Source organism: Paroedura picta, chromosome 2 (genome assembly GCF_049243985.1).
Source record: "Paroedura picta isolate Pp20150507F chromosome 2, Ppicta_v3.0, whole genome shotgun sequence".
Taxonomy (NCBI): Eukaryota; Metazoa; Chordata; class Lepidosauria; order Squamata; family Gekkonidae; genus Paroedura; species Paroedura picta.
Genome location: NC_135370.1, coordinates 59,436,797 through 59,462,331, shown reverse-complemented (window position 1 = coordinate 59,462,331; position 25,535 = coordinate 59,436,797). Strand labels below are relative to the sequence as shown.

At 45.2% G+C, this 25,535-nt stretch overlaps 2 protein-coding genes across 3 annotated transcripts in view; both read right to left on the bottom strand.

The window, feature by feature from the left end:
• The window catches only part of DPP10 (dipeptidyl peptidase like 10), a 950,123-nt gene that overhangs the window by 875,615 nt on the left and 48,973 nt on the right, over positions 1-25,535 (bottom strand). The window lies entirely within an intron of this gene.
• Positions 13,255-16,149, bottom strand: LOC143829420 (uncharacterized). The gene is made up of 4 exons (XM_077320276.1): positions 14,959-16,149; positions 14,408-14,491; positions 14,145-14,228; positions 13,255-13,865 (listed from the first exon to the last, which is right to left on the bottom strand). The coding sequence occupies exons 1-4, from the start codon at positions 15,578-15,580 to the stop codon at positions 13,324-13,326; spliced, it is 1,332 nt and encodes a 443-aa protein (XP_077176391.1). The 5' UTR covers positions 15,581-16,149; the 3' UTR covers positions 13,255-13,323.

Here is a 25,535-nt window from a genome sequence, read left to right as displayed (position 1 = left end):
ATCCTTTTGTAATTTTTTTTTTTGTACATCTTTAAGGCAAAGCCCTACTTTCCTCTCCCTTCATCAGGGTATTGATACAGGGCCAAAACTCATACTGTGCTATAAGAAATGTTTAATGTTAAGCATCTAACTCAAACCTAGAAATATCTGCTAGGATAGCTCTTAGATTGTATCAAGCAGTTAATGTGAGATCTACGATCTCTCAAGTAAGTTGACTAATAATAACTTTTCTTTTGTATATCTAAACAGGCCTTTTTTTTTTAATGTAGTGGAAATGTGGATGGCTCTTAGACTCATGGCTCTTAGAGTTTTGGGCAAAAGTTTATATCACTGTGGAGTCAATGTGGGGTCGTATATTCTCAAATGATGATTATATTTCTATCTTTATGAAAATAAAAAAAATCATTATAAAAAAAAAAAAAAAAAAGGACAAGGGCAGGCCCACGTAGAGCAAGTTACAGAAATCTAATCTGGAAGTGACGGTCGCATGGATCACTGTGACCAGGTGGTCAGGGGACAGGTAGGGCGCTAGTAGCCGGGCCTGGCGAAGGCGGAAGAATGCCTGGCCCACTACTCTCTTGACCTGCGCCTCCATGGTCACCCCCAAATTCCTGGCTTGGGGCGCGATGGTAAGTTGCGCTCCCGCAAGGTGGGTAAATGCGCTTCCTGTTCCTGCCCCCTTTTTCCCAGCCACAGGAACTCCGTCTTGGAGGGGTTGAGTTTCAGGCGACTCTGCTCGAACCATTCTGTCACTGCTTCCAAACATCTGGCAAATGGTTCTGGGGGAGTTCAGGTGGCTGTCCATTAGGAGATAGAGCTGGGTGTCATAAGCGTACTGATGGCAACCCAGCCCGAAGCTCTGCACCAGCTGGGCCAGAGGGCGCATAAAGATGTTGAACAAGGTGGGGGAGAGAACCGCGCCCTGGGGGACCCTGCAAGGGAGTCTATTAGGACACGAGAACTCTTCCCCCACTGCAACCCTCTGGGTCCAGTCTTGGAGGAAGGAGCGTATCCAGCGCAAGGCTGTGCCCCCTATCCCCGTGCCGGCAAGGTGGTGGACCAAGATCTCATGGTCCATGATGTCAAAGGCCGCTGACAGGTCCAATAGGACTGGCATGGCCGGCCTGCCTCTATCCAGCTAGCGACGGAGGTCATCCAGCAGGACGACCAGTACCGTCTGCACCCCGTGGCCAGGACGGAAGCCAGACTGATATGGATCGAGTGCCGAAGTTTCTTCCAAGAAGGCTGTAATAAGGTTTTTTTTTAAAGAATAGGCAGGATCCAAGCATCATTTACTACCACAGAAGGAAGGGGTAATTTGGGCCATTTACTCCCTCTCACTACAGTTCACCAACTCACTGCCTATGCTTTTCCTGAGGGTTCTCTGTCCCCCAGAAGCAAACTTTCTAGAACTGCAGCAAAAGGGGCAGAGGCAAAAAAATTATGTTCCACTGACAGAAATTTGTTGTTATTGTTGTTGTTAGGTGTGAAGTCATGCCCGACCCATCGCGATCCCATGGACAATGATCTTCCAGGCCCTCCTGTCCTCTACCATTCCTCAAAGTCCATTTAAGTTTGCACCAGCTGCTTCAGTGACTCCATCCAGCCACCTCATTCTCTGTTGTCCCCTTCTTCTTTTGCCCTCAATTGCTCCCAGCATTAGGCTCTTCTCCAGGGAGTCCTTCCTTCTCATGAGGTGGCCAAAGTATTTGAGTTTCATCTTCAGGATCTGGCTTTCTAAGGAGCAGTTAGGGCTGATCTTGTCTAGGACTGACCGGTTTGTTCGCCTTGCAGTCGAAGGGACACACAAAAGTCTTCTCCAGCACCAGAGTTCAAAAGCCTCAATTCATCATTTTTTGGCGTTGCTTCTGGAAGGTGGTGTAGGGCTTCACAGAACTGGTCAACTTCATCCTCTTCAGCAGCAGTGGTTGGGCATAGACCTGGATTACTGTGATGTTGAATGGTTTGCCTTGGATTCAAACTGAGATCATTCTGTCATTTGGGGGATTGTATCCCAAGACTGCTTTTCCTACTCTTTTATTGATTATGAAGGTTACTCCATTTCTTCGGAGAGATTCTTACCCACAGTAGTGGGCAATTAAATTCACCCATTCCTGTCCATTTTAGTTCAGTGATTCCTAAAATGTCGATATTCAATCTTGTCATCTCTTGTTTAACCACGTCCAGCTTGCCTTGATTCATGGATCTGATGTTCCAGGTTCCTATGGAATAAAAGTCTTTACAGCATCAGACTGTCTTTTTGCCACCAGTTCCCTCCACAACTGAGCATCCTTTCGGCTTTGGCCCAATCACTTCATTCATTCTGGTGCTATTCGTACTAGCTGTCTGCTCATCCCCAGTAGCAATTTGGACACCTTCCAACCTGAGGGGCTCATCTTCCGGCGTCATATCATTTTGCCTTTTGAACCTGTCCATAGAGTTTTCATGGCAAAGATACTGGAGTGGTTTGCCATTTCCTTCTCCAGTGGATCACCTTTTGTCAGAGCTCTCTGCTATGACCTGTCCGTCTTGGGTGGCCCTGCATGGCATAGCTCATAGCTTCACTGAGCTACGCAAGCCCCTTCGCCACAACAAGGCAACGATCCTTGAAGGGGTAGAAATATGTATTACTATTCAAAAACACCATTTGGATCTAGGGCGTCCAGTGAGTACTTCATGGGGGACTGATGCCTTTGTTTTTATGGAAGAACACCATAGTCTGGATTATCATCTGGAAGTGGTACTTGGTTGATGTTAATTTCCTAGATTAAAGGAAGATTGAGTTTGATTAGTAATTCTCCAATTCTGGCTCACTTTGTATAAGTGAAGAGCAGAGGCTTTTTACTGTTTTGCCTAGGTTTTGAGCACAGGGGACAGAGAGGCATACAAGCTCAGGACTGCAAACCTTTAAACCTTTCAAGCCTCATTTTCCAACTACTTAATGAACAATTAAATGGATTGATGGATGGAAATTTTATTGTTCATGAAAACAAGACTTCTATGGTGACTATAATTCTTGGAACTATATGTACAGCTTCCTTCCCTCTCTTTTTCTCTTTTTCTCTGTTTATCTTTTTCTTTTTTATTCTACTTTTAATTCTTATTACTTTGTTCAGCTTTTTAAGTTATGTTTTAAAATATTTAATGAAAGCTTTATAAGAACCCACAATTTGGCTCTAACCCATTATTTTCAAACCAAAGCTATTTCTTTATTTCTCTCTTATTTCCCAGTTATGGATGGAAAATAAAATGTGTATAATCAAGGCAATAAATGTTTTTCTAATTCTCTAAGGACAGGAATGCCTCAAGAACAAATGTATCAAAAACTACTAAAAATGAGAAGGAAAACACAGTTTTAGCTGTTAACACTTCACAAAAGCAAAATGTCGCAACAATGAACTATTTCACTATTTAACCAGAAACATAGCCCACTTACAAATAGTACTGCTATTAAGTTTTATTGGGTCTCTAAATATTAGTTGACAGAAACTAAAAATCAAGAATCTGATGAAGAAAGAGGAAGGAAGTGCTAGCCCCATGACATGATTCTGAAACTTAAATACTGTGACCAAAATCCTATAACAGTGGTTGTGAACCTATGGTACACATGCCAGAAGGGGCACTCCGAACCCTTTCTGTGGGCATGTGTACCATCGCCCCAGCACATAGTTTGCTGAGTTAGCTTCCCAGAGCCCAGAGGAAGGGGGGGACTCTTCCCACATGTTCCCTGACCCAGGAAGTGATTGCCTGGCTTGTGTGGCTCACCTGGGCTGGCATCTGCAAGCATCGGTGGGAGTGGGAAGGCCTTGTTGCCCATGCAATCCTGCACAGCTCTGCCCAGGGCACTTCTGGCCCTTCTGCTGCCCACGTGGGCCCTGGCTGGTGCTAGCATCAAGCAGAAGGGTGAGACTATGGGCCATTCCGCACGGGTTTAACGTAGCAGAAGGCTTTCATATTGTAAACGCTACTAATTTGCAGTTCCGAAAGACGTCGCACACAATCTGCAACACTCCTGCAACAGTTCCGCAAAAAGTGATTCGTTGTAGCGCTTCTTGGGCAATTGGGAAAAGTGGATTCACCCTTCGAAAAGCGCTACACTCTTGCGAACAATCTGCAACACTAGCGAAAAACACCTGTGCATTCTCATTGTTGCGGTTCCAACTAAGTCCCTCCCCCTGGCTTTTTTTCCCTTGGAGTGAGTGGGGAAAGCAACAAACAAGCAAGGCTTCATTCACCCAGCGAGGCTTCTCCGGCTACAGCCCCTCCACAGAAGTGCTTTAAAGCTCCCCTAAGTCCCCAAGCACAACACAGCCCCGTCAGCCGAAAATCGCGCCCATGCAGGGGGGGGTTTCACTCGGGGGAGCATGGTAACGATGAATCACCCGCTCACACACCAGCTAGATGGGTCTCTCTGTTGCAACAAATCAACGCATATTCGTTGCAACATGTTTTTTTTTTTAAGAAACCTGTACTTAAAGGGAAAGGGGCTTTTTGGGAGCATGTTAACAACTGCCCATTGGCTGTTCATTTGATTGATGGCCAGGGGCGGGACCAAGCACAGAAAAAATCACTTCCTTTCTAGCGATTCCTGTGAGACCGGAAACCTGTGGGAAACGAATGAAACGCTACTGGATTCCACTACAAATGCAGGTATGCGTAACGCCGAGATTCCACTATTTAAAACAGTGTTTCCGCTTTGTGGAATCAATTGGCAACATTGGTCCTTGTGCGGAAACACCCTATTGATTGCTCTCATCTGGGAGGTCTAGAAGGGCTCCTGTCCCCTTTCACAGCTCTCATCACTCACTCACTCTCCTAGGGCCAGGCCAATGAGCCCTATTAAGGAATGACTGGAAGGGAGAAGCTTGGGGTTGACAAGTGCTTCTTTCATTAAATAGGGGCTACAACCACAGTGGCCAAACTGGCTTTCCAGATGTCCAAGGAGTACAATTACTATCAGCACGGGGCTAGCAGGGGATCATGGTAATTGTGGACATCTGGAGAGTCACAGTGTGGCCACCCCTGCACTATGGATTATACCCAGCTGAGGTCTCTCCCATACTCAAAGTGCATCTCTGCCCCAGGCTGGTGGTTAGAGTTGCCAGCTCTGGGTTAGAAACTACCTGGAGATTCTGGGGGGTAGAGCCTGCGGACAGCAGACCAATGGGAGTGCTTCATCCCTCCCCTGTCTGGGGTAAATTGAGTGGCTCACATGCAGCATGAGGGTGCAGCACGGATGGCAGCCAGTTGAGTATGTGGCAAACTTGATTCCTGTGGTGGGGTTGGAGAGGGGCTAGGTTGGAGGGAAGCATAGCTCACAGCATGGCACAGCTGGAGGGGAGCAGAGCTGGAGGGGAGCACATCACGCAGGCCACAGCATAGGCTTTGTGGTGCCAGCCCTGCACGTGACACTGGCCCTGCCTTGTTGCCCACTGGAGGCTTATCTGTAAGAACACCACACAAAACTAATTTTTATATGATCTTAAAGGTAAACCACAGAATTGCTTCTCCGATCCTATTGGAAAAGAAGTGCATGAAGAATTTCACATAGCTATGACTGTTCATGAAATACAGCATGATGCAGCCATCCAAATAGGATACTGCTGGCTTAATTTTTTTTAAGCAATCTTGCACAGTATTACTATTATTGACAGTATTTATATTTCAATTTTCTAACTGTTCCCAAGGGACTCACAATGTAAAAAGAAGCAAAAGAACACCAGCAGACAGCCACCAGAAAAGACAGTGCTGGCATGTGGAGGACCAGTTAGCCTCCCCCTGCTCAGTAAAAGAATAACACCCACTTACCCAGCATGTAATTGTCCAGTGTGTACACAGTGAGCACAATTACACAGCATGTAATTAACCTGCGGAACTCCATGCCACAGGATGTGATGATGGCATCTAGCTGAGATGCCTTTAAGAGAGGATTGGACTAATTCTGGAGCTAAAGTCCATCACAGGTCTGGCAGCCCTAGAAAATGTGATATAAGTGAGCCACGCACTTCCTCCACATAAACTGTGATTCTTGTGTATATATTTCCATCCTATCCATTTACTTGATGAAGCCTTCATATGCCACAGTCTGATGTCATTTTTCAATGCAAGTGGGATCACAAACAAAGGGATTAATTAGTTTTGGCAAATGGAGCTATCAAGAGCCACCCTGGGACCTCAGACAACAACTTCCTCTGAGACTCCCCCTCCCCCCCCCCAATTTAACATCCAGCAGAATTCACAAGAGGTGTTTGATTAGAACATGTATATTGTTACTATCCCTCAGCAGCACCTTGTTAGGCTCATGGAGTTACTTCAAGGCCTGAGAATTTGTGTTTCCAGTACCCTCTCCGGAGTCTATTGGTGAAGGCTGTAGCTTTGGCCAGAGATACTACTTAAGCAGGCTAAATGGTTTTCAAACCACAAGTTTGCCTTATTCCCAAGAAAAAAATTGTTTTTACTTTTCCTCTAGCGGTATCACAGCTACAGCTGTCAGGATCCTGGAATGCAGCTCTGCTGCCGACCCTCAGAACCAACATAGCAGAGCCCAAACAAGCAGACTATAGCAAAAGTCAGCCTTTATTGAAGATTTACACTAGAGCAAGAATCTTCATCAGGAAACCCACAGAATAGGGTTATTGGCAAAGACAGAATACACAGAAAGGAGTGGAGTTTATATCTACTCAGTCTCACGCCCCCAAACAGAACAGGGAAAGTTGGTTCTCACAGAAAGTACTGTTTGATCATCAAAGGTGCAAAGTCTACCCCTCACTCCTAGATCACCCTGCCTTTTCCAGGGAGCTGCAATGTTTTACAACTCCCATCAAGGCTATAAAAGTCAACTCTGAGAGCCACGGGTAAGAAATCCAATAAACAACAACTACTACTACATTAAGATAACATAGAGTCCAGCTGGAATAGAGCTTCAAAGGGAAACACAGAGGCATCAGAAGGGAAGGGGGAGAAGGGCTGAGGCATCAGACAAACCCAGACTACATCCAGGAGAAAACATGAAAAGTTGGCATGGCAAATGACACCACTAAAATGAAATTGGGGATAGATATGGCAAAATTCCTGTTAAAAATCCCCAGTAATACCTTCCTCATTTTATTCAAACTGGAATGAGCACTAGGACATTGACTTGAATCCAAAGTTGAAACCAGGATACTTCATCCGCATGGCAGTAGATTGCTGCTGATACTGGTTTGCGCAGTGGCCTGCCTCATTCTGGTGGAGACAGAGCTACCATCAAATGAGTTTGGGATGGATTCCTTTGGATTGGAGCTGCTTCAGTGATGGCCAGATTGGGTCTGGAATTGGTGCTGCCTTAACAGCAGTGAGACTGGACTTGCCTGGTCATGTGTTCATTTCAGATTAGAGCTGCCTCAGCTGCCACAAGATTGAACCAGTTTGACTACAGATATATATTTATAACAGCCACTCAGTAGCAATATTGGCCCCATCTGGCCACGCTCTCCATTGTATTGGAGCTGCCTAGGTGGCAGAAGTTTGGGCCTGTCAGGCTAAGTGGAGCTGCCTCTATAACTGTAAGACTGGGCATGTCTTGTTCATTCATTCATTACCTTTATTGGCATTCCATTGCTTTACAATGTATAGGTGAAAAAAGGTCAAAGAACTGGAGATATATATATATAAACAACAGAACAATTGCAATAAAATATGCTAAATAAAACGGCTGTTTTATTCAAAAGTGAAAAAAGTCTACTGAAAATCCAATTTGGGTGATTTTGGACTCAGTAACAGGGAACCAGTTAGCACAGAAGCCGTCATTTTTAAAATGAGAAATTAAACAGCTTGGTAGGTGGGGCAAGGGGTGTTTTATGTTAGGCTAAACCTCTCATGTGGCAGGAGTAGGGCAGGTTGCTCAGGATAGGTAGCAGTGCTTGGTGTAGTGGTTAGGAGCGATGGTTTCTAATCTAGCAGGCCGGGTTTGATTCCCCACTCCCCCATATGCAGCCAGCTTGGTAACCTTGGGCTCACCACAACACTGATAAAGCTGTTCTGATGGAGAAGTAATATCAGGGGTCTTTCAGCCTCACCTACCTCACAGGAAGTTTGTTGTGGGGAGAAGAAAGGGAAGGCAATTGTAAGCCACTTTGAGACTTCTTCTATAGAGAAAAGCAACCTGTAAGAACCAACTCTTTTTCTTCATCAGCAAGCACCCAGAAATATCTGGCATTAGGCCATCACATACCTTAGGTGTGCTCTGAAGTAACCATGATGCTAAGCAACATGCTTTGAACCTAGTAGGACTCTTGAGGCATATTAGAGGAGAAAGATGGAAAATGGTGCCACATGGCATATATAGTTGTGTAAGTGGTGATAAGCAAGGGCAGCAGAATTGCTGATCAAGTTTGAAGCCATGCCCACAAGGCATACTAGGCAGATACCTAGCAGACACCACTCTCAAAATAGTCATCTTATTGAAATAAGAAGTGACAGAGATAAGCCATTTATATAATTATTTAAATAAATCAAAACTAGTTGAACCCGCATTCTGTTGCCTTGTGCCATCTTGGGGAGAGGGTGCTGGGAGGGAAAAGGAAGTTCAAAAGAAGCAAATAGAAAGAGAAAGTGAACTAAAACAAGAATTAAGAACCAAGGGATATGACATGAGTACTTGAAAGGTAAGCAGGAGCAAGTCATTTTGGTGAAAAATAGCTTTTTTAAACCCCTTAAAAGTCAAATCACCAATTGCATTGACTTCCCTTTGGCTAAGAGTCTAGATTTCTACATTTTTAAAATGTATAAGGATGTAATTCTCCAATCCTCTGTAATTTTTTATTAAACTTGAGTATCTTTGTAGTGACATCTAAATCAATTTGCATCCATTAGAATTTGAAATTCATCTGTTCTCTAGGCTCTTAGCCTTTCTTTCAGGGACATAGTATTGTACCATGCATTTCAATAGATGGATGCATATCAGATACAATTAAATATAATGGAGTCTGAAGACATCATGTATTTGAGTTAATCTGGACTGCTATAAAGTAAAAGGCTATTAGAGAATTAGAGACAATGGACATGTTCAGTAGCCAAGATGAATTTTGTCTGGAAAAGGTATGGGTTTTCCCCTGCCTCTAATTCAAACCTGACATATTGGTTAACAGTAAATTTGAAGGCAGAAACCTATCATTAAGCAATATAGATGATAAAATAATTTTATAATAAGATCCTCACTGAGCAAAATCTTTTAGTTCCATAATTTATTATTTAAAGACTCACCCAGTATTATACTACCTTGCATACATTTCATACCATGCCTCATATCTTGGAAGTCAGTCTTGTGTGCAGATGTTGTATCCACCATACTATACTGATTTTCCTCCATTCACACAGTATGTAAGCATTCTACAACAGCTTTTACAGGGCTCTTAGAATAGCTAGGGCCATTTCGCACAGAGCTCAAAGTTGCTATTTGGTTGCCGTTTGTGAAAGCGCTACTTCAAGTAGCGAAATGTAACTAGCCGTGCCCGTAACGCACAGCTGCGGTTTTTGCGGAATTTGGCACTTTCACTTCTCGCCACTTTCGTAACCCACAGGCTTCCGGTTCTCCGTCTTATCGCTACAAAGGAGGTCCCTTTTTAGCGCTTCTGGCCTCCCGTGCCCGTCAATCAAACTGCAGGCACACCTTTGACCTCGACCCTAAAGCCGAACTTGTCGGGGTCCCCTTTTTTTTAAAAAAACCCAGGAAACCCCGTAGCAACGCGTTATCGTCCGATCATTGGCGCCCTTGGAACGTGTTTTCTATTGTTTTCTAGGAACCAGATGCATTGACATGTTTGATTGGTTAATCCCCGCCCACAGTACACGCCCACAGGTTACCTGCTTATATGCACCTGGGCAGACACGCGGTCGGCCTCACTCTTTTGTTTGCGTAGCCTACTGCCCGCAGCACAGGTCAACGTTGCAATGGAGAGGCTTATTTTTCAATTGCTGGCTTACATGCTCGCGGTGCTCCAGCGCATGAATACCGCCTTGTCGCGTCGGACGTCTGCTATCGCGGAGTACCGAGAACGGGTGCCCGGAACGCTGACCAGCAGCAGAAGACGTTCTGTAAGGGTAACCATGGCGGCCAAGAAACGCTGGCAAGCACTGGCAGAGGTCCGGTTCCCCAGACAGTTCTGGGTGGACGAACGATCCTCTGACTGGTGGGAGAATTTTGTGTGGACTCGCTGGGATGATGACCACTGGATTGCCAACTTCAGGATGTCGAGGGGGACATTTTTTGAACTCGTGGAGGCTCTACGTGGACGCATGGAGAGGCAAGTCACTGGCATGCGGCGCCCCGTTCCAGTTGAAAAAAGGGTGGCTGCCGCATTGTGGTACTTGGCCACCCCTCAGTACTTCCGGACAGTAGCCCAGCAATTCGGACTCGGAGTCACTACGGTTGGCGATATCCTTAAGGAGTTCTGCCTCGCCATGGAGGCGGAATTGTTCAGCAAAGTCGTGTGCCTCGGAGACCGGCTTGGAGCGGTGAGTGTCATTCTATCCCCTTTGCCCTTTAAATTTTTTTTCTTGTTTGACAGGTCAGCAACGAAGACGCGATACACCCCACGCTGACATGCAATGGCTTATATTCTTTTCTTTCCCTTATTCCAGAGTATGGACGGGTTTGCCAGGCTTGGATTCCCGCATTGTTTTGCGGCCGTCGATGGAAGCCACATCCCTATCCGTGCCCCCGGGGGAAGCATAAAAGAGTACGGGAACAGGAAGGACTTTTGCTCTGTTCTCCTGCAAGGAACAGTGGACTTCTCCGGCCGGTTTATCGATGCCGAGGTGGGGTGGAGTGGCAGGAGGCATGATGCCCTTGTTTTCAGGGAATCCAACCTCAGGAAAGCCATGGACGAAGGGGTCTTTGTTCCAGGAAACCCCACCGCCACCATTGAGGGCGTGCGTGTGCCGCCGTTGGTGCTCGGGGACGGAGCCTACCCAATACGACGCTGGCTCATGACTCCCTACAAGCGGCCAAGGACAGACGTGCATAGCCACTACAACCTCACTCACTCCCGGGCAAGGAATGTAGTGGAGCGTGCCTTTGGACGTTTGAAGTCCCGGTTCCGTTGCCTGATGTCCCGACTACACGTGCATATAGACAATGTGACTCCGCTGATCATCGCGTGTGTCATTTTGCACAACATATGCGAGGACAAGGGACATAACATCCCCTTCCCTGTGGATGAACCTGATCCTGTTGTCCTTGAGGACACACAAGACATCCCTGAAGCAAGGAGAAGAAGAATCTATGCAGAGGGGTGCAAGGTTCGGGACGCCATAGCCACCCACATCTACAGAAACAGGAGGCGTGTTTAATTGTTTTTCCCACTCTCTTGTTGGTGAATAAAGTTTTGTGTTATTTGTTTAACCTTGTCTTGTGCGGTTTGTGTACTTTGCCAGCAAAAAAACGGGGATTCTCTGGTCCAAAAGCACTTTGACAGCCCTAAATGCTAACTCCCAACTGAAATTGACAAACACAATACGGAAGCGCTGAATGGGGAAAGTTCGGGGAGGCGGGTAGCCAGGAAGTATTGGCGACCCCTGTCAAACCGGAGGATCAATCCACTTATGTTCCAATGAATAATTTTATTGGTGGGCAGCTTTGATACATTTAAAAAACGGGGTGGTCTATCGGAGCAACGCACGTTCGTTCCCTAACCGTCATTCCGAAGATGCCGAAGCCACGGAAGGGCTCCTTCTGGCAGCGCGCCGAGGCTGAGGCACTTCTGGAGCTTGTGCTCCAATCGAAAAGTGTTGGCCGCCTTATGGCCAGCACCCACTGCCACACCAAGGGTGCTTACCTGGTGTTGGCTTCAAAGCTGAGGGAAAGGGGCTACGTCCGGACCTGGGAGCAGGTCCGGACAAAATTCAAGCGCCTTAAGCTGGACTTCCTAAACAGTCTGGAACAGTGGGGGGGGATCCCGCAGCCAAGTGGGAGGACGGTCTTCCACGACCAGATGGTAAAAATATGGGAGAAGGCTGGGAAGCCCCCCCTGGACATGAGGAGGCATATGGGTGAGTGCTGCCCTCGTTGTGTTTTACCCTTAAACATGCATGGAATGACTAGCTGCCTCTTTCCCCTACTGTCCCCAATGAAATTCGAGAAAGTATTTAGATGCTGTCAACCCCCTCAGACTTAGCCAGCCAGTACTGTAGAACCACTTTGGTTATGCGCTTAGACTCTAACTGTGGTGTGTCCACCAGCTGTGTTTCATCTCTGTTTTGTGTGCTTTTAATTATGATTTGTCTTTTTCTTTGCCCAGCCACACAATCACCATCCAAGCTGGCAACAGCACCTGAGCGTGAGGAGGGGGAGGAAGAGGGACCTTCCACCTCGGGACAGGCTGCAGGTGAGAGTTTTATGCCTGTGCGGGAGACCCATGTGTGTGTACCCCCATGGAGCCATATGGGAGCCTGCTGTGATGCTCCCATTTGAAGTGTTATTAAATTCTTTGTTTGATTTCTATAGCTGAAACTGTGGAGGCAAGGCTGCGTGCGATGGAGGCCAGAGTTACTTCCCTGGAGGCTCAAGTGGCAGAGCTGAAAGGGGAGATTGAGCAGCAAAGGCAACAGAGGGAGGCGGAAGAACGTAGGTTATGTTCCCCACTGCCCAACTCTTCTCACACTGTGGCTAAGGCCACTTAAAAGTGTATGCATGTAAACTAAAGAAATTTGAAAATATGTGTGGCACTAATGTGTACTTTTTCTCCCTCCCCACACAGTTAAGAAGAAGGAGGATGAGGACCTCTTCCGCCGCAAAGTCCGGGGGTCCGTGGGAAGGTTGAGCAGGAGAGTGAGGGAGATGGAAGGGGCTGGGCAGGGGAGCAGTGGGACCTGAGTTTTGTTTCCTGTTTGTGTTTTGGGGTAGGGGTTGGGGGGGGGCTCCAAGTTTCATTCCCTAATGTTTTTCCCCTGTTAAATGTATAGTTTTGTTAAAAAAAATAGGTTTTCCAGGGGGGTGGGGGGTGGTGGTGCTGGTGGGGCTCCAAGTTTCATTCCCTAATGTTTTTCCCCTGTTAAAATGTTTTTTAAAATAAAATGTTATTGCAAATTTTATAACAAGACTCCAGTGTGACTTCTTAAACTCGCACATATTTAACCCCACACCACACTCCTAAAACTCCTTGAACTAACACCCCTCCAACCTCCAACCCACACAGCAGTACCACAATATAGACAATCACTAGAGAGGCCGCTTTCGGCCTTGCAGATTCCACAGTAGGGTACACAGAGACAGAGTCAAAAATATAAACTTTATTCAACAAACAACAAAACACAGATAACATGAAATAGAAAAAGTGGGCAAAACTAGGAGGGGGAGTACTTGTCTGCTGGTTTTATTTTCCTCTTTCCGAGAATAGTCCTCCTTCGTGTTTGGGTGGAGGCATTCTGAGAGGGAGTCGGTGGGGTGGGTGCTGGAAGTGGTGGTGTTGGTGTGGGTGGTGGTGGGGGTGGTGGTGTGGGTGGTGGTGGGGGTGGTGGTGGGGGGGCGGGGGCGATTTGTGGAGGGTAGGCCCTTTCCATGACCACTACAGCCCTCTCCATGAGTCTCCTTATCAGTCGCACCTCCTCCACGCCTTCGCGTAGGATTTGGTTTGTCTCTCTAAGGACTGCCCTCAATTTTCTCCCCTCCTGGGCAATGAGTGTGAGCATGGCTTGGTCAGCGGCAGCGGCACGCCGTGACTCCTCATAGCAGTGCTCAAGGAGCCTCTCTCCCACGCTTGTCAAGACGGAGACGCGCCTCAGCCTGCCGCGTTCCCTCGTAAGCCTCTCCTCTGCTGGGAGCGCACCTCTAGGTGGTGGGCTGCCTGGAGCCAGGGGTGGTTCCTCCTCCTCATCTGAAAGAACCTCTGTTGGCAAAAAATGAGAAACAAAACTGTTAGTGACATCAATAAAGTCAAAACACACCATGGTGGACATGGTGTTCTTTTTTGTCCCCGTGTTTTCCTGCCAAGAATTTAAACAATCCCCGGCGAGCACATGGCTATTGTTTGTTTGCCCATGGTGTGCTTTTACTTTTGCCTACTTTCACAGCAGGACTCTCAACAATTAAAAGGGAGCACATGGTTAGTGCCTAGCGACATTGTCCTGCAGCTATGGCTCGAAAGGAACAGGTCATGCACGCTCACCATCTTGAATCTGTATCCGCCTGCGCCGTGCAGGAGGTCCAAGCAACCCAGGCTGTTCCTCCTCCTGTGTTCCGGGTATGAAATCTGCAAAAAAAGGAAAAAAAAACAGATCTAGGACCAAAGGGTGGCAAAGCCAGCTTCAAAGGCTACACCAGCAACGCAGAGGGACTCTCTTCTTTCTCTTAGCAGTGCTGCTGCCCTGCACAAACAGAAAAGCACAAAGCAGTCAAAACAGCCCCCCCCCTATTTTAACTAATACTTACCAATGTTAGTTGATGCCCCCGAATCACTATCCACGTCAGGTGCTGCTGGAGACTCGAGGGGCCCCGTCCCTGGCAACTGTGTCTCTGTGGACAAGAGCAGAAAATAGTGAAAAATGAGCAAGCATACACCATGAACCACAAAGCAAGCTCCCAAAGTAGTGAGCCAAAGTACTGCAGAAGGCCTATGGGCGAGGCATGCAGCAAATATTTTGGGGCTGTTGGTTAAACATGACCGTTTCAAATACTAACCACATCAAGCACTCCACAGCCAACCATCTTTTAAAATCTTTTAAAAATTAAAATTAAATTATAAAATTAAAACCGTTTCAAATAGTAAACACAGCAAGCACTCCACAGCCTACCATCTTTTAAAATCTTTTAAAAATTAAAATTAAATTATAAAATTAAAACCGTTTCAAATAGTAAACACAGCAAGCACTCCACAGCCTACCATCTTATGCGTTGCAACGAACTGACGAGAAAACGATGGCCAAACGTCAGAACACACATTTGCTCAAAAGGAAATATAAAATAAAAATAAAATCACTTACCGGAGGCAAGGGGCGTTTGCTCAGGAGCCTCCTCTGGCTCCCCAGGAACGATGGCGATGAGGTCCAGCGTTACCGATTCCGCGGCTCGTTGCTGGACGGGGGGTGGAGGGCGAAAGCTGGACGAGGTGCCCTCGCCGGGATCCTCCTCAGCGGGTGGTTCCTCGACCGGGGCAGCCGGCTTCCGAACCACCTTAAGGCTCCGGCCGACGCGCTTCGGCCTGCCGGATCCTTCCCCGTCTCCGTACAGCTGGCGCTGCTCCTCGAAGTAGGGGCAGGTAACCTTCTCGTTGCCGGAACCCTTATTATGGTTCACGGCACGCATATACTCTGCCCTCATTGTCTTGGTCTTCGACCGGCATTCAAGGCCGGTCCTGTTGTGGCCCAGGGCGCGCATCTTAATGGCCACTTGTTCGAATACCTCCCTATTCCTGTGGGAGGACTGGAACGCGTCCTGGATTTTCTCCTCCGAGAAAATCCCGATCAGGTCCCTGATCTCCGCGTCCCTCCAAGTTGGGCCACGGCCGGTTGCAGGGACGGACGAGGCTTGAGAAGACGATTCCATGTTGCTTTCGCTGGTAGCTGAGCAAAATGGTGGTGGAAGGTGCAGGGTGCAACGGATCATATACCTTCCCGCACACAAAGACAAAGGGACTAGCCGGCTCCTGATTGGTAGAGGGCAGTAGGGGACACGCGCATTGGCCACATTAGGTCACATGTCACGTTCAAAACTCCTCGCGCGGGAACAGGATCTGCTCCTAATGGCCAGATTGGCGCCCTTGTTGTTTGACTTAACGCATGCGCTGATTCGTTTACACGAGAGAAGAGCAGTTTGAACATGCAGCGGGAGCCATTTTAGGAAAATGTCCGCCATTACACAAACGCATGCCGGTGTTCAACCGAGAGCAAGTGCGGCAGTACTCGGCAGTTCCCCAATAATATTCACCAGCCACAGCATAAATCAACCAAACATGACATGTTACTGGCGTACGTTCGTTGGCACGCTCAGAGGAATGTTTTTTAAAATGAACGGGGGACGGCGACTCCGCTTGCCGGAGGTATAGCTGCCAATGGAAGGGGTTGTCCGCACCCAAGCACAAGCACGCACCGGGAACCACACAAAGACCCACTACACATAAGCCGCCCCTCATGATATCACCACGAATCATGTCTATTGAACCCCTCTAAGCTAAGCAGGAGACTGCGAGCTGCGACCGTTCGTTGGCACGCTCAGAGGAAAATTTTTTAAAATGAACGGGGGACGGCAACTCCGCTTGCCGGAGGTCTAGCCGCCAATGGAAGGGGTTGTCCGCACCCAAGCACAAGCACGCACCGGGAACCACACAAAGACCCACTACACATAAGCCGCCCCTCATGATATCACCACGAATCATGTCTATTGAACCCCTCTAAGCTAAGCAGGAGACTGCGAGCGGCGAATGTTCGTTGGCACGCTCAGAGGAGAATTTTTTAAAATGCTCCCTGTACGTTGACTCCGCTAGGACTGGCCGATGGTAGACGGGGTTTTAAGCTTTGGCCAAATTTAGGGAACGTGACGGTGTGTGCCACTGTGCTTGTGAAAAACTCTTGTGGTGTCCGGGCAGAATTTCCTAAAGTGATCGTGCTTGAAAGCCAGTCGCTGTCCCGTTGCCTCGTAGATCCCCGCTCGCTCGGAGAAAAAAAAAATGGCGAACAGTTCGCCGGAAGTTTCGAGGACAGGCTCGGGAGGAGGGACTTTGAAGAACCCGCAACAATGGTAACGCACAGGTCTTTAGCGCTACTGTTGCAGATTGGTTGCAGGAGTGTATCGCTATCCGGAGGGTGAATCCAGTTTTCTGGATTCCCCTAAAAGCGCTACAACGAAGCGCTTTTGGCGGGTCGGTTTCAGGATTGTTGCAGATCGTTAACGACGTCGTGCGTTATGGCAAATTAGTAGCGTTTTCAATCAGCAACCATTGTGCTATTTTTAAGCCGTGGGAAATGCCCCCTAATTTTGACCAACAGAGGGAGCAGCATCTAAGACTCTAGTACAGCTTTTCTCAACTTTTTTTTTACCTTTGAGAAACCTGAAATGTTCTTCAGGCTTCAAGAAACCCCATAGGTGGTCTGATTGTGCAGAATATGGTTGGGAAACATAGCTGTGTACATGCCAACCCAGAGTCCTGCCCTTCCTACCCCCTCCAGCCCATCATTGGCCATTTGGGGAGGGGATGGATGGGTCAACAAGATAATATATGGTCATATTACTTGATAAATATTTAACACATTTTAAAATATATTTAAAAATATATGAAAAATTAATTAACTCCAACTCATTTGGGAAATTCTTCCAGGGCTATCAAGAAACCCCAGGATTTCACCAAACCCTGGTTGAGAAGCATACATAAATGATATCCCTGTAATAAATGTGAACAAGAACATAACAAAACCGCAAACCAGTATACTGCGAGGCTGTGTAAAATGTAGCATTGTCAGCTCTGGGCTAGGAATTACCTGGAGAGGGATCTCAGCAGGGTGCAATGCCACAGAGTCCAATCTCCAAAACTGCTATTTTCTCCAGGGAAATGTATTTCTTTACCCTGTATTGCTAAGAGATATTCAGTGTTACCATAGGCAAGAGTCTACACTGTTGGACTGGCACTACGTGCCCCTGCATTGAACCACCATCAATACCCACTCTGGTCTAGGCAAGGGCAAGCCAGACCACCTTCATAAGTCACTATGGGAGCATCAGTAGCCATGTTTGGGCCAACTGACCCAACTCCTGAACATGCCTTGTCTACATGGAAATTGTGCATCATGTACACATCTTTATCAAGACTAAGAGCATCTGCCTTTCCTGAAACTTTCCCCCTCCTGACCATTGCATTGCTAAATAGTGGCTGGCAGACTTCTCTCTCAAGCTTACCCTGAAGCTAAAATCCTTTGTTTACCCCCAAAGTACCCTTCCTGAAGCAAGCCTGCCAAGAGTTTAATTACTCCCATCAGCTAGACATTAGCCCACCCAACCTTCATGCCTTCCTATCATGTACATGGATGGAAAAGGCTGTCAAAGTGCTTCTCTGGTGACTGGCCTCTCTGGTGATCAGCTTGCTTTGTCCATATCCTGCCAGATGCCCAGCTCAAGTGCATGTTCATTTGCATTGCTCTGCTTCTTTCCACCCCATGTCCCGATTGGTAATTACAAATCTTGTTGACCCTTACTTCCCATATCCCGTTATTTCTTTCTCTTTGTTTCCCCTTGTAACTGTGTTAGTGTAATTGCATAACTGTTAGTCCAGTTCATTATTTGTTTTGTGTGTGTGTGTCCCAATAAAACTGAATTCCTTTATTGTAATATCTGTTGTCTGCCCCAGAATCCTGAAAAGGGGCAATTACCTTGTAATAGCTGTTCCCTACATTAAAAGCATTCCAGGTAACAGCAGGCTCCACATGAAAACTGACAACCTTAGTACAATGGCAGACTTCATGTTCATGTGAAACTTTGAAAGAAGAATTGATAAGGGACAGTTTGGGCCTAGGCAGCAAAGACAAAAACACACAAAATGAAAATGCTCAAATAACTCCACAAACAGCAAGTGAAAAATACTAAGCTAGTAAACAAGGTTCAGTGCAAATACAAGTAACCCACCCATCAGATGCTGAAAATATTCATTATGTACATAAAAGTAAGTATTTCAACAAACACAATCATTTAAAAACAGTAAAGAGCTCAGCAGATACAAAAATGAAAATTGTGAATATTGTGTTATGCAGAATGGCTCTGATAAATGCTCAGTTATTGGCATTATATGTATTAATTGTGTGTGGGGGGAATCATTATGCCATAGTTTGCAAATATTCCAAACAGAACAAAACTACACACCACAGGACAAGTGAACAATGCAGACCAACACAATAATTCTATATGTATGACATTAAAACAGTACAACCTCAAACACAATGTTGATTTGTAAAGCTTGTATTGGCACCCTGTAAAGAAACATTGAAGTCCTTACTCAAGTATGAGGATGAGACTTTCTTAACATTAAGCAAGGGTAGTAAAATTATTCCTAACTACAGCCAAGTTGTAACTGTATGACAGCACTTTCCTTCTGTATTAGTTCAACGTGTGCTGGAGGCAGAATATCAAGGAAAATGGTACCAACTGGAATTCCAGTTGTAAATTTCAAACAGAAGCCCAGCCTATCAGGAAGGACCAGTGAACACATGTGACATTTAAGAACACAACTATCTCAATGAAAACAGAAATGTTGTTAAAGAACAAGAATGTAGCATATCAAAGGCACAATTCCTAAACAACACTCTTTGAAAAACTTGGATACTTCCCAGGCAGACTGCATCTCCAAGGAGATGAAACTATTCAGCCAGTGTAGATTTGCCAGGCAGAGTCCCAGTAGCATAAAAGGACTAAATTGTGAAAGTGATCAGGCAAATGGAAAAGCTGGGATCATAGCCAAAGTGAAAAAAATGAACCAAGTGGATAAGCAACGCGGAGGTCATATAGAAACTGGTGAAATTTGCATCTGCATAGATCCAAGCCATATAAAAAAGGCACTACTGAAAACTCACTACCAAATGTCCACAATAGAAAACAATGCTAAGGCAAAAGAATTCTTAGCCCTAAATGCAAAAGATGACAAGATTTGCTAGATAAAGATAGCAACTACCTTACTACATTTTGGACTCCAGAAGAGCACTATAGATGGTTGTGCATACCATTAAGAATAAAACCTTTAGCTAAAGAGTATGCATACCACCAACAGGATCTGTTGCTTATACAAGAATAAGCATAATTACAGGCAACATTCTAGTGAATTGTTGTGGTTATACTATTGCAGATTGTAATTGTAATTTAATTTGTCTCCTGGAAAGGGCAGGAAAGGTCAGCCTGAAACTCAAAAGCCAAGATAAGACTATGGCTGCAGCTCTCAATAGCTCAGGGCTTACAGCCAGCCCTGGAAAAGTGAGAACTACAAACTAAGATCCCAAACCAACCAGTATCAAATCATTGCAGCAGTTCCTAGAATTCATCAACCATCTTCCTCACCTATCCAAGTATTTGATGACTTAATATGGGTACTGCTTGGATGTGGCTACCCTAGCATGATATAGACCTAGTATAGCCCTAACAACCACACTAATTACCTAGTCACCAGACACCCAGTTTAAAAATATTATTAAAAGAATGAGGAATTTATCATCTAGTGTGATGACAGTGAAACTGGTATTGGTGTAATATTTTTGTAGCCATTCTAGGGAAGAATGTTTGAGAAAAGCTAGAGAGGAGGTATATGGCCAAATAAGACCTAATAAGACATTGTGATGCATGTACAGAATCCCACTCCAGTCAACAGAATAAACCATGGATGATACATCACATCCCCAACAGACCTTGGGGCAAGAGAGACATAGACCCATTATGCACGGGGGGAATAACGCACATTCGGGGTGTAATGGCGGCGACTAAAATCACCGATAACGCACGGTGCCGGCTGCAACTGGCCGCAGCTTTGGTGCATGCCGCCGCTGAGAAAGCCGCGTTAGTGAAACACGGAAGAAAGCGCAGCTTCCAGGTGACCAGGGCGCAACCAGAAGCGGCGCCGGGATCGCCGCGTGCATAATCGGTTACTCCGGGTTTTGCCACCGTCGCACCCCGCCCCGTGCATAACCAGTGTGCTTCACGTCTTCCCTCTCCGCGTTTTCCATGTGACCCAAAATCGCCATTTCGGCGGCCGTGCATAATGGGCCATACACTTATTCTTGGAAAATGGTGTCATTACATCACTTTAGTGGATTAATATTCTGATATGGGAGAAAATTGACAAAGTGCCAGATACTGTAATACCAATGATAACAGAAAAAGTCAGGACCTGCACAGCAGACTTTGAAGTGTGATTTTGGATGGAGTCACCAGTAAAGAGTTTGCTCATTTTATGAAAGAGTGAGAATTCCAACATATAAATAACCTCTCCATACAACTACCGATCCAATGGTGAATTGTGGAAAAGACTGTGAAGACATTCTTAAAGAAAAGCAAGAAGCAAAAATATTTTTTAATGGCAAAACATACTAGAATGAAAAAAACTTTCCCATTACAGACGTGACCAGTATAAAGGCTTATGATAAACATGCTAAGGAGCTGCCACAGTTGCAGTGGAGATGCAGTACTCATCCACTTGTCTCCTCAATAAAGCATGCAACCATGGCAAAGAGGAATCTGTACTGGGCAACAGAACCCCTGTACATATACTGTTGAAACTGTGGATGAATTTGTCCAGTGATGTCTAAAGAGGTCTCAGATGTCCCAGAGCTGTCAAGATTCTTCATCTCCTAATCAATCTCCAGAAGATCCATGCTCTGCATTCCATACAAAGCCAGAATGTTCTCAGACCCAAAATATATCAGAAAGAATGTGAACATGCATATTATACAGGGAAACAATCCAGATTACATATGTTCTCTATAGAGCTGCAACATCCAGAAGTTCCAACTGTTACAAAATGCACTATCAATTTTAGAGTAGCATGGATAAACATAACTAGGCCAGCTTATCCATTAACAAAGCCAAGAGCACCCTCAAGTTTTTGATCAATGAAAAGCTTAAAATCATCTAATGCCAACCAAGCATTGTGTCTTTCTAGCAAGCAACATGTCTCTGTAGTCTGTACTAAGCTTCTGTTTGTTTAACTTTAGTCACTTGACCACAGACCACAGACATTAGCCCAGGCCCTAAACAGTTTTCTCTGGAAATCTGAACAATAATCTGAATGTCACCAACCTGTCATTTACAACCCATTCCAAAATTCCTTGTGTTGTCATCCAAAGGTCTTGCATAGAGGTTAAAGATCATTGGGGATAAAATTGACCTTTTGGAACTCCAAATATCATGTCCCAATTGGGGTACTTTGACTCTGACTCATGTCCCAACAAGATAACTCAGTCTGTTCTATGGTAACTCTTTGGTTTCTGCCCAAAAGAAAAGAAGGCTCTCTGTTTTATCCTAAATACTGATTGGAGTTGATTCACCAATATACCATGATTTCATTGTTTTTTTTATTATTTTATAAGTCTCTTGCATTATTTGATATGTATCAGGAGCATGTCTGGTTTGGGCATGTAGTTTAGAAAGTATTTCATTAATAGTAAATCCTGTACAGTCTTGCATCCCCTCTGCATCAGCTTCTAAACAGTATAAATGGATTTAAATGTAACCAACTAAATATGTATTTAGAATGTTATGGGCTGTTGTTTTATAACAGGCAAACTATAGATGATATAGAGAAAGCACAAGAATGAAGACTGTGTTTTATCTGCACATTTATCCAGTTGCCAGAACTAAGATGACAACCCTGAGAGCTTTATAGGTATTTAATGAACCAAATTACTCAAACTGATGACCCACTCAGCCCAATATCATTTTTGCAATGGTGGCTAGTTCCCAGTATCTTCAGTGAAGTGTTTTAATACCACACAGGAACAGCAGATGCTCTTAGCCTCTGTCAACTACTTCCAGCTTTCAAAAGCTAAGGTTTAGGGACAGGCTCTCGAGGTGATATACATAGAGTGTCATAATTAATAGCCATTGATTTTACCCTGAAATATACTTGGGAAAGTTCCAGTCCATAATCCTAAATCTTATAGACAATGCACATCATTTTGCAGCATGGAAGCATTTTTGGCTGTGTAATTTGAGTACCATTACAAGTTTAACTCTGGATTTGTCAAGGTAGCTGACATTGCACTGCACACATGCAGTCTTACATCTACTAAAAGTGGTTCCATGCAGCCACTAAGGAACAATATATTGGTTCAAGACTTTTTCTAGGGAAAAGGGAAAATCATTATATGATTCAGCATTTTCCCCTAACAACTATTGCAAAACCAAAACAGAAAGATTGGAACGATTTTTCTTATGGGATGAGGAGGACTGCAAAAGTTTACAGGCATACTGTTCCATACTAACATAGTTATTTCCACAGTTTAGACATACAGAAAGACAGACAGACAGACAGACAGACAGAGAACTTGGGTGTGAAATGGTTCAGAGCCACTTAAACCAAATATCTGAGCAGAAAGCAGGGGTTTAAACTTTAAATATCTCACAAACCAATATGATCCAGTTCAGTTTGCAAGCCAGCCTATAGGTTTATGGTGCAGTTCACGATTCAGCCATGAACCACAAAGTTAGGAAGAGGAAGAGTCGCCTGAAACTCAACCCCTCCAAAACCCCTCCAGGACCTGTGGCTGGAAGGAAGGGGCAGGGCAGGAACAGGAAGCACGACTTCTCTGCCTGGATGGGGTGCAATTCGCATCTGCACCTGTGGCCAGGTGCCAGGAAGTTGGCCAGGAACCTCTTTATCTATGGAGGTTCAGATCACTAAGGTAGCCCAGATGGCATTTTATCATCTATGCCAGGCTCACCTACTAGCACCCTAACTGTCTCCGGAATATCTAGCCATGGTGTTCCATGCAATAGTCACTTCCAGTTTGGACTTCTGTAACTCGCTCTACACAAGCCTACCCTTGTCCTTGACCCAGAATTTACAGTTGGTACAGAATGCAGCAGCACGGGACCTTACTAGGTCATCTTGGCGGGCTCATGTTCAGCTGCTGCTGAAACAACTGCACCGGTTACCTATCTGATTCTTGGTCAAGTTCAAGATATTGGTTATGACCTTTAAGGCTATACATGGCTTAGGTCCAGTCTACCTACAGGACTGCTTGCCTCTTTATGCCCCCTACAGGGCACTTAGCTCTGTGGGTATGAATCTGCTGATGGTCCCAGGACCCCAGGAGGCAGGCCTAGCCTCAAGCAAGGTCAGGGTCTTTTTGGTCTTGGCCCCTACCTGGTGGAATGAGCTCCCTAAATAGCTGTGGGCCCAAATGGACCTCTTGAGGTTCCAGAGGGCCTGCAAAATGGAGCTCTTCCATCAGGTGTTTGGTTGAGGTTGGGCTGAACTCCTGGGGTTTAAGAATGGACTCCCCTTCCCTCCAGGCTTAAGATTAAGTATTAATCAGTTGAGCTGTGTTACATCTTCCCTGTTTACCATCTTTGGCCACATATATCAACAGTCAACAACCACTAGAAATGTTGGAGGGGGAAAAACTGTACTGCCATTTTATTATTGTTGTTTTAAATATTGTTAGTTTTAGGGGATCTTTTAACTTTTGTTAGGTGCGAAGTCGTGTCTGACCCATAGCGACCCCATGGACAATGATTCTCCAGGCCTTCCTGTCCTCTACCACTCCCCGGAGTCCATTTAAGTTTGCAATCTTTTAACTAAGGACTTTTTATTATTAGGATATTGTTTTTATAATATGTTTGTGAACCGTTGCGAGCTGGCAAATGCTGAGAGCGGCGGTATAGAAATATAATAAATAAATAAAACTGAGCTACAAAAATATGGTTCATGTCCATCCCTATTACAGACTCATGAAAAAGGATAATTATTAACTAATACTAAAGTTTATGATGAACACTAGCAAACATCTACCAGCTTGAGGCTTTTATGTTCTATTTATAGATCTTATTGATTTAAAACATTTCTATGCTGCCTTTCTACCAAAGCAGCAAATATCAGAACATTAAAACATTTCACTGTTAAAATGTCTAACGTCCTTTCTCAATACACAGCTTACTTTTGATTATCACTGAATTAAAGTAAGTATGCCTTTAATTTAAATCCTGCACTTGCACTCTGAACCTTTTTTAAATCTGATTTGCTTTTTGAAATTGTGGAGTATGTGTTCTGCCTTCCAATGAGAAACAGCAGATAGTCTTTCAGACCTGAGGACTGTTTGTTTGTTTGTTTTTAGCAACATGGTTGGTCTCTCCTTATTGATCAGTTTTGTGTTAGGTGTGTTTTTGAAATTGTAAGGAGAGATTCCTCCGGGTGAATTTACTGTCCAGTTGCCATCTTAGCAGAAGGTTCTCCCACCTTTGTAATTGCTTACTTTTACCATATCAGCTTCATTTTATTTTAAGAAATAGAATAGGTCTAACAATGCTATAGCGAAGATCTCTAGGAGGGGATGAGGTAGGGGTCGTTCCCTATCAAGCATCTTGGCAGCAGCATGAGCAGGCACTTTAAAAGCCACCTGGGTCTCAGAGCAGGTGGTGCTTAGATCAAGTCATCTGTGTGACGAACTAAGAATCAGGATTCAATAACCATTTCTGGATAAGTCAGAAAGATTTGTGCAGATAGGCATGCCATTGTAAGCTTCATTGCTCTACTCCCTTTCTCCCACCTCTACTCTCTTGCCCTCTAAGCTAATTTTGCAATGCCCCAGGAGATTTTGTGTATAATGTAGAGAGCTGAAGAAGTGTAGCTTTCAGACTAAGACACCACAAGGTTTCTGTGAGGCCCAAAGAAGCAAGAGTTGGTCTGCCTCCTCAGTTAATACATTCTTCTTGTGCACATGCAGAACTGTGAAAATACCACTTGTCAAAATCCATGATCAAACTGGGGGGCTTTACATCTTCAGCCTAGCACTCTACAAACTGAGCTATTTACTCTGTTTAAACCCAGGGCAGAAAAATTACCTTCAGATTTCCTGTGAATTGAATTAGTGCACAC

Coding starts and splice junctions, on each gene's coding strand:
- LOC143829420 (XM_077320276.1), bottom strand. CDS start 15,580: ATGATCCGTTGCACCCTGCACCTTCCACCACCATTTTGCTCAGCTACC. Junction 14,229..14,407: donor GGGGGCATCAACTAACATTG/GTAAGTATTAGT, acceptor CTTTTTTTGCAG/ATTTCATACCCGGAACACAG. Junction 13,866..14,144: donor GCGGATACAGATTCAAGATG/GTGAGCGTGCAT, acceptor TTTTGCCAACAG/AGGTTCTTTCAGATGAGGAG.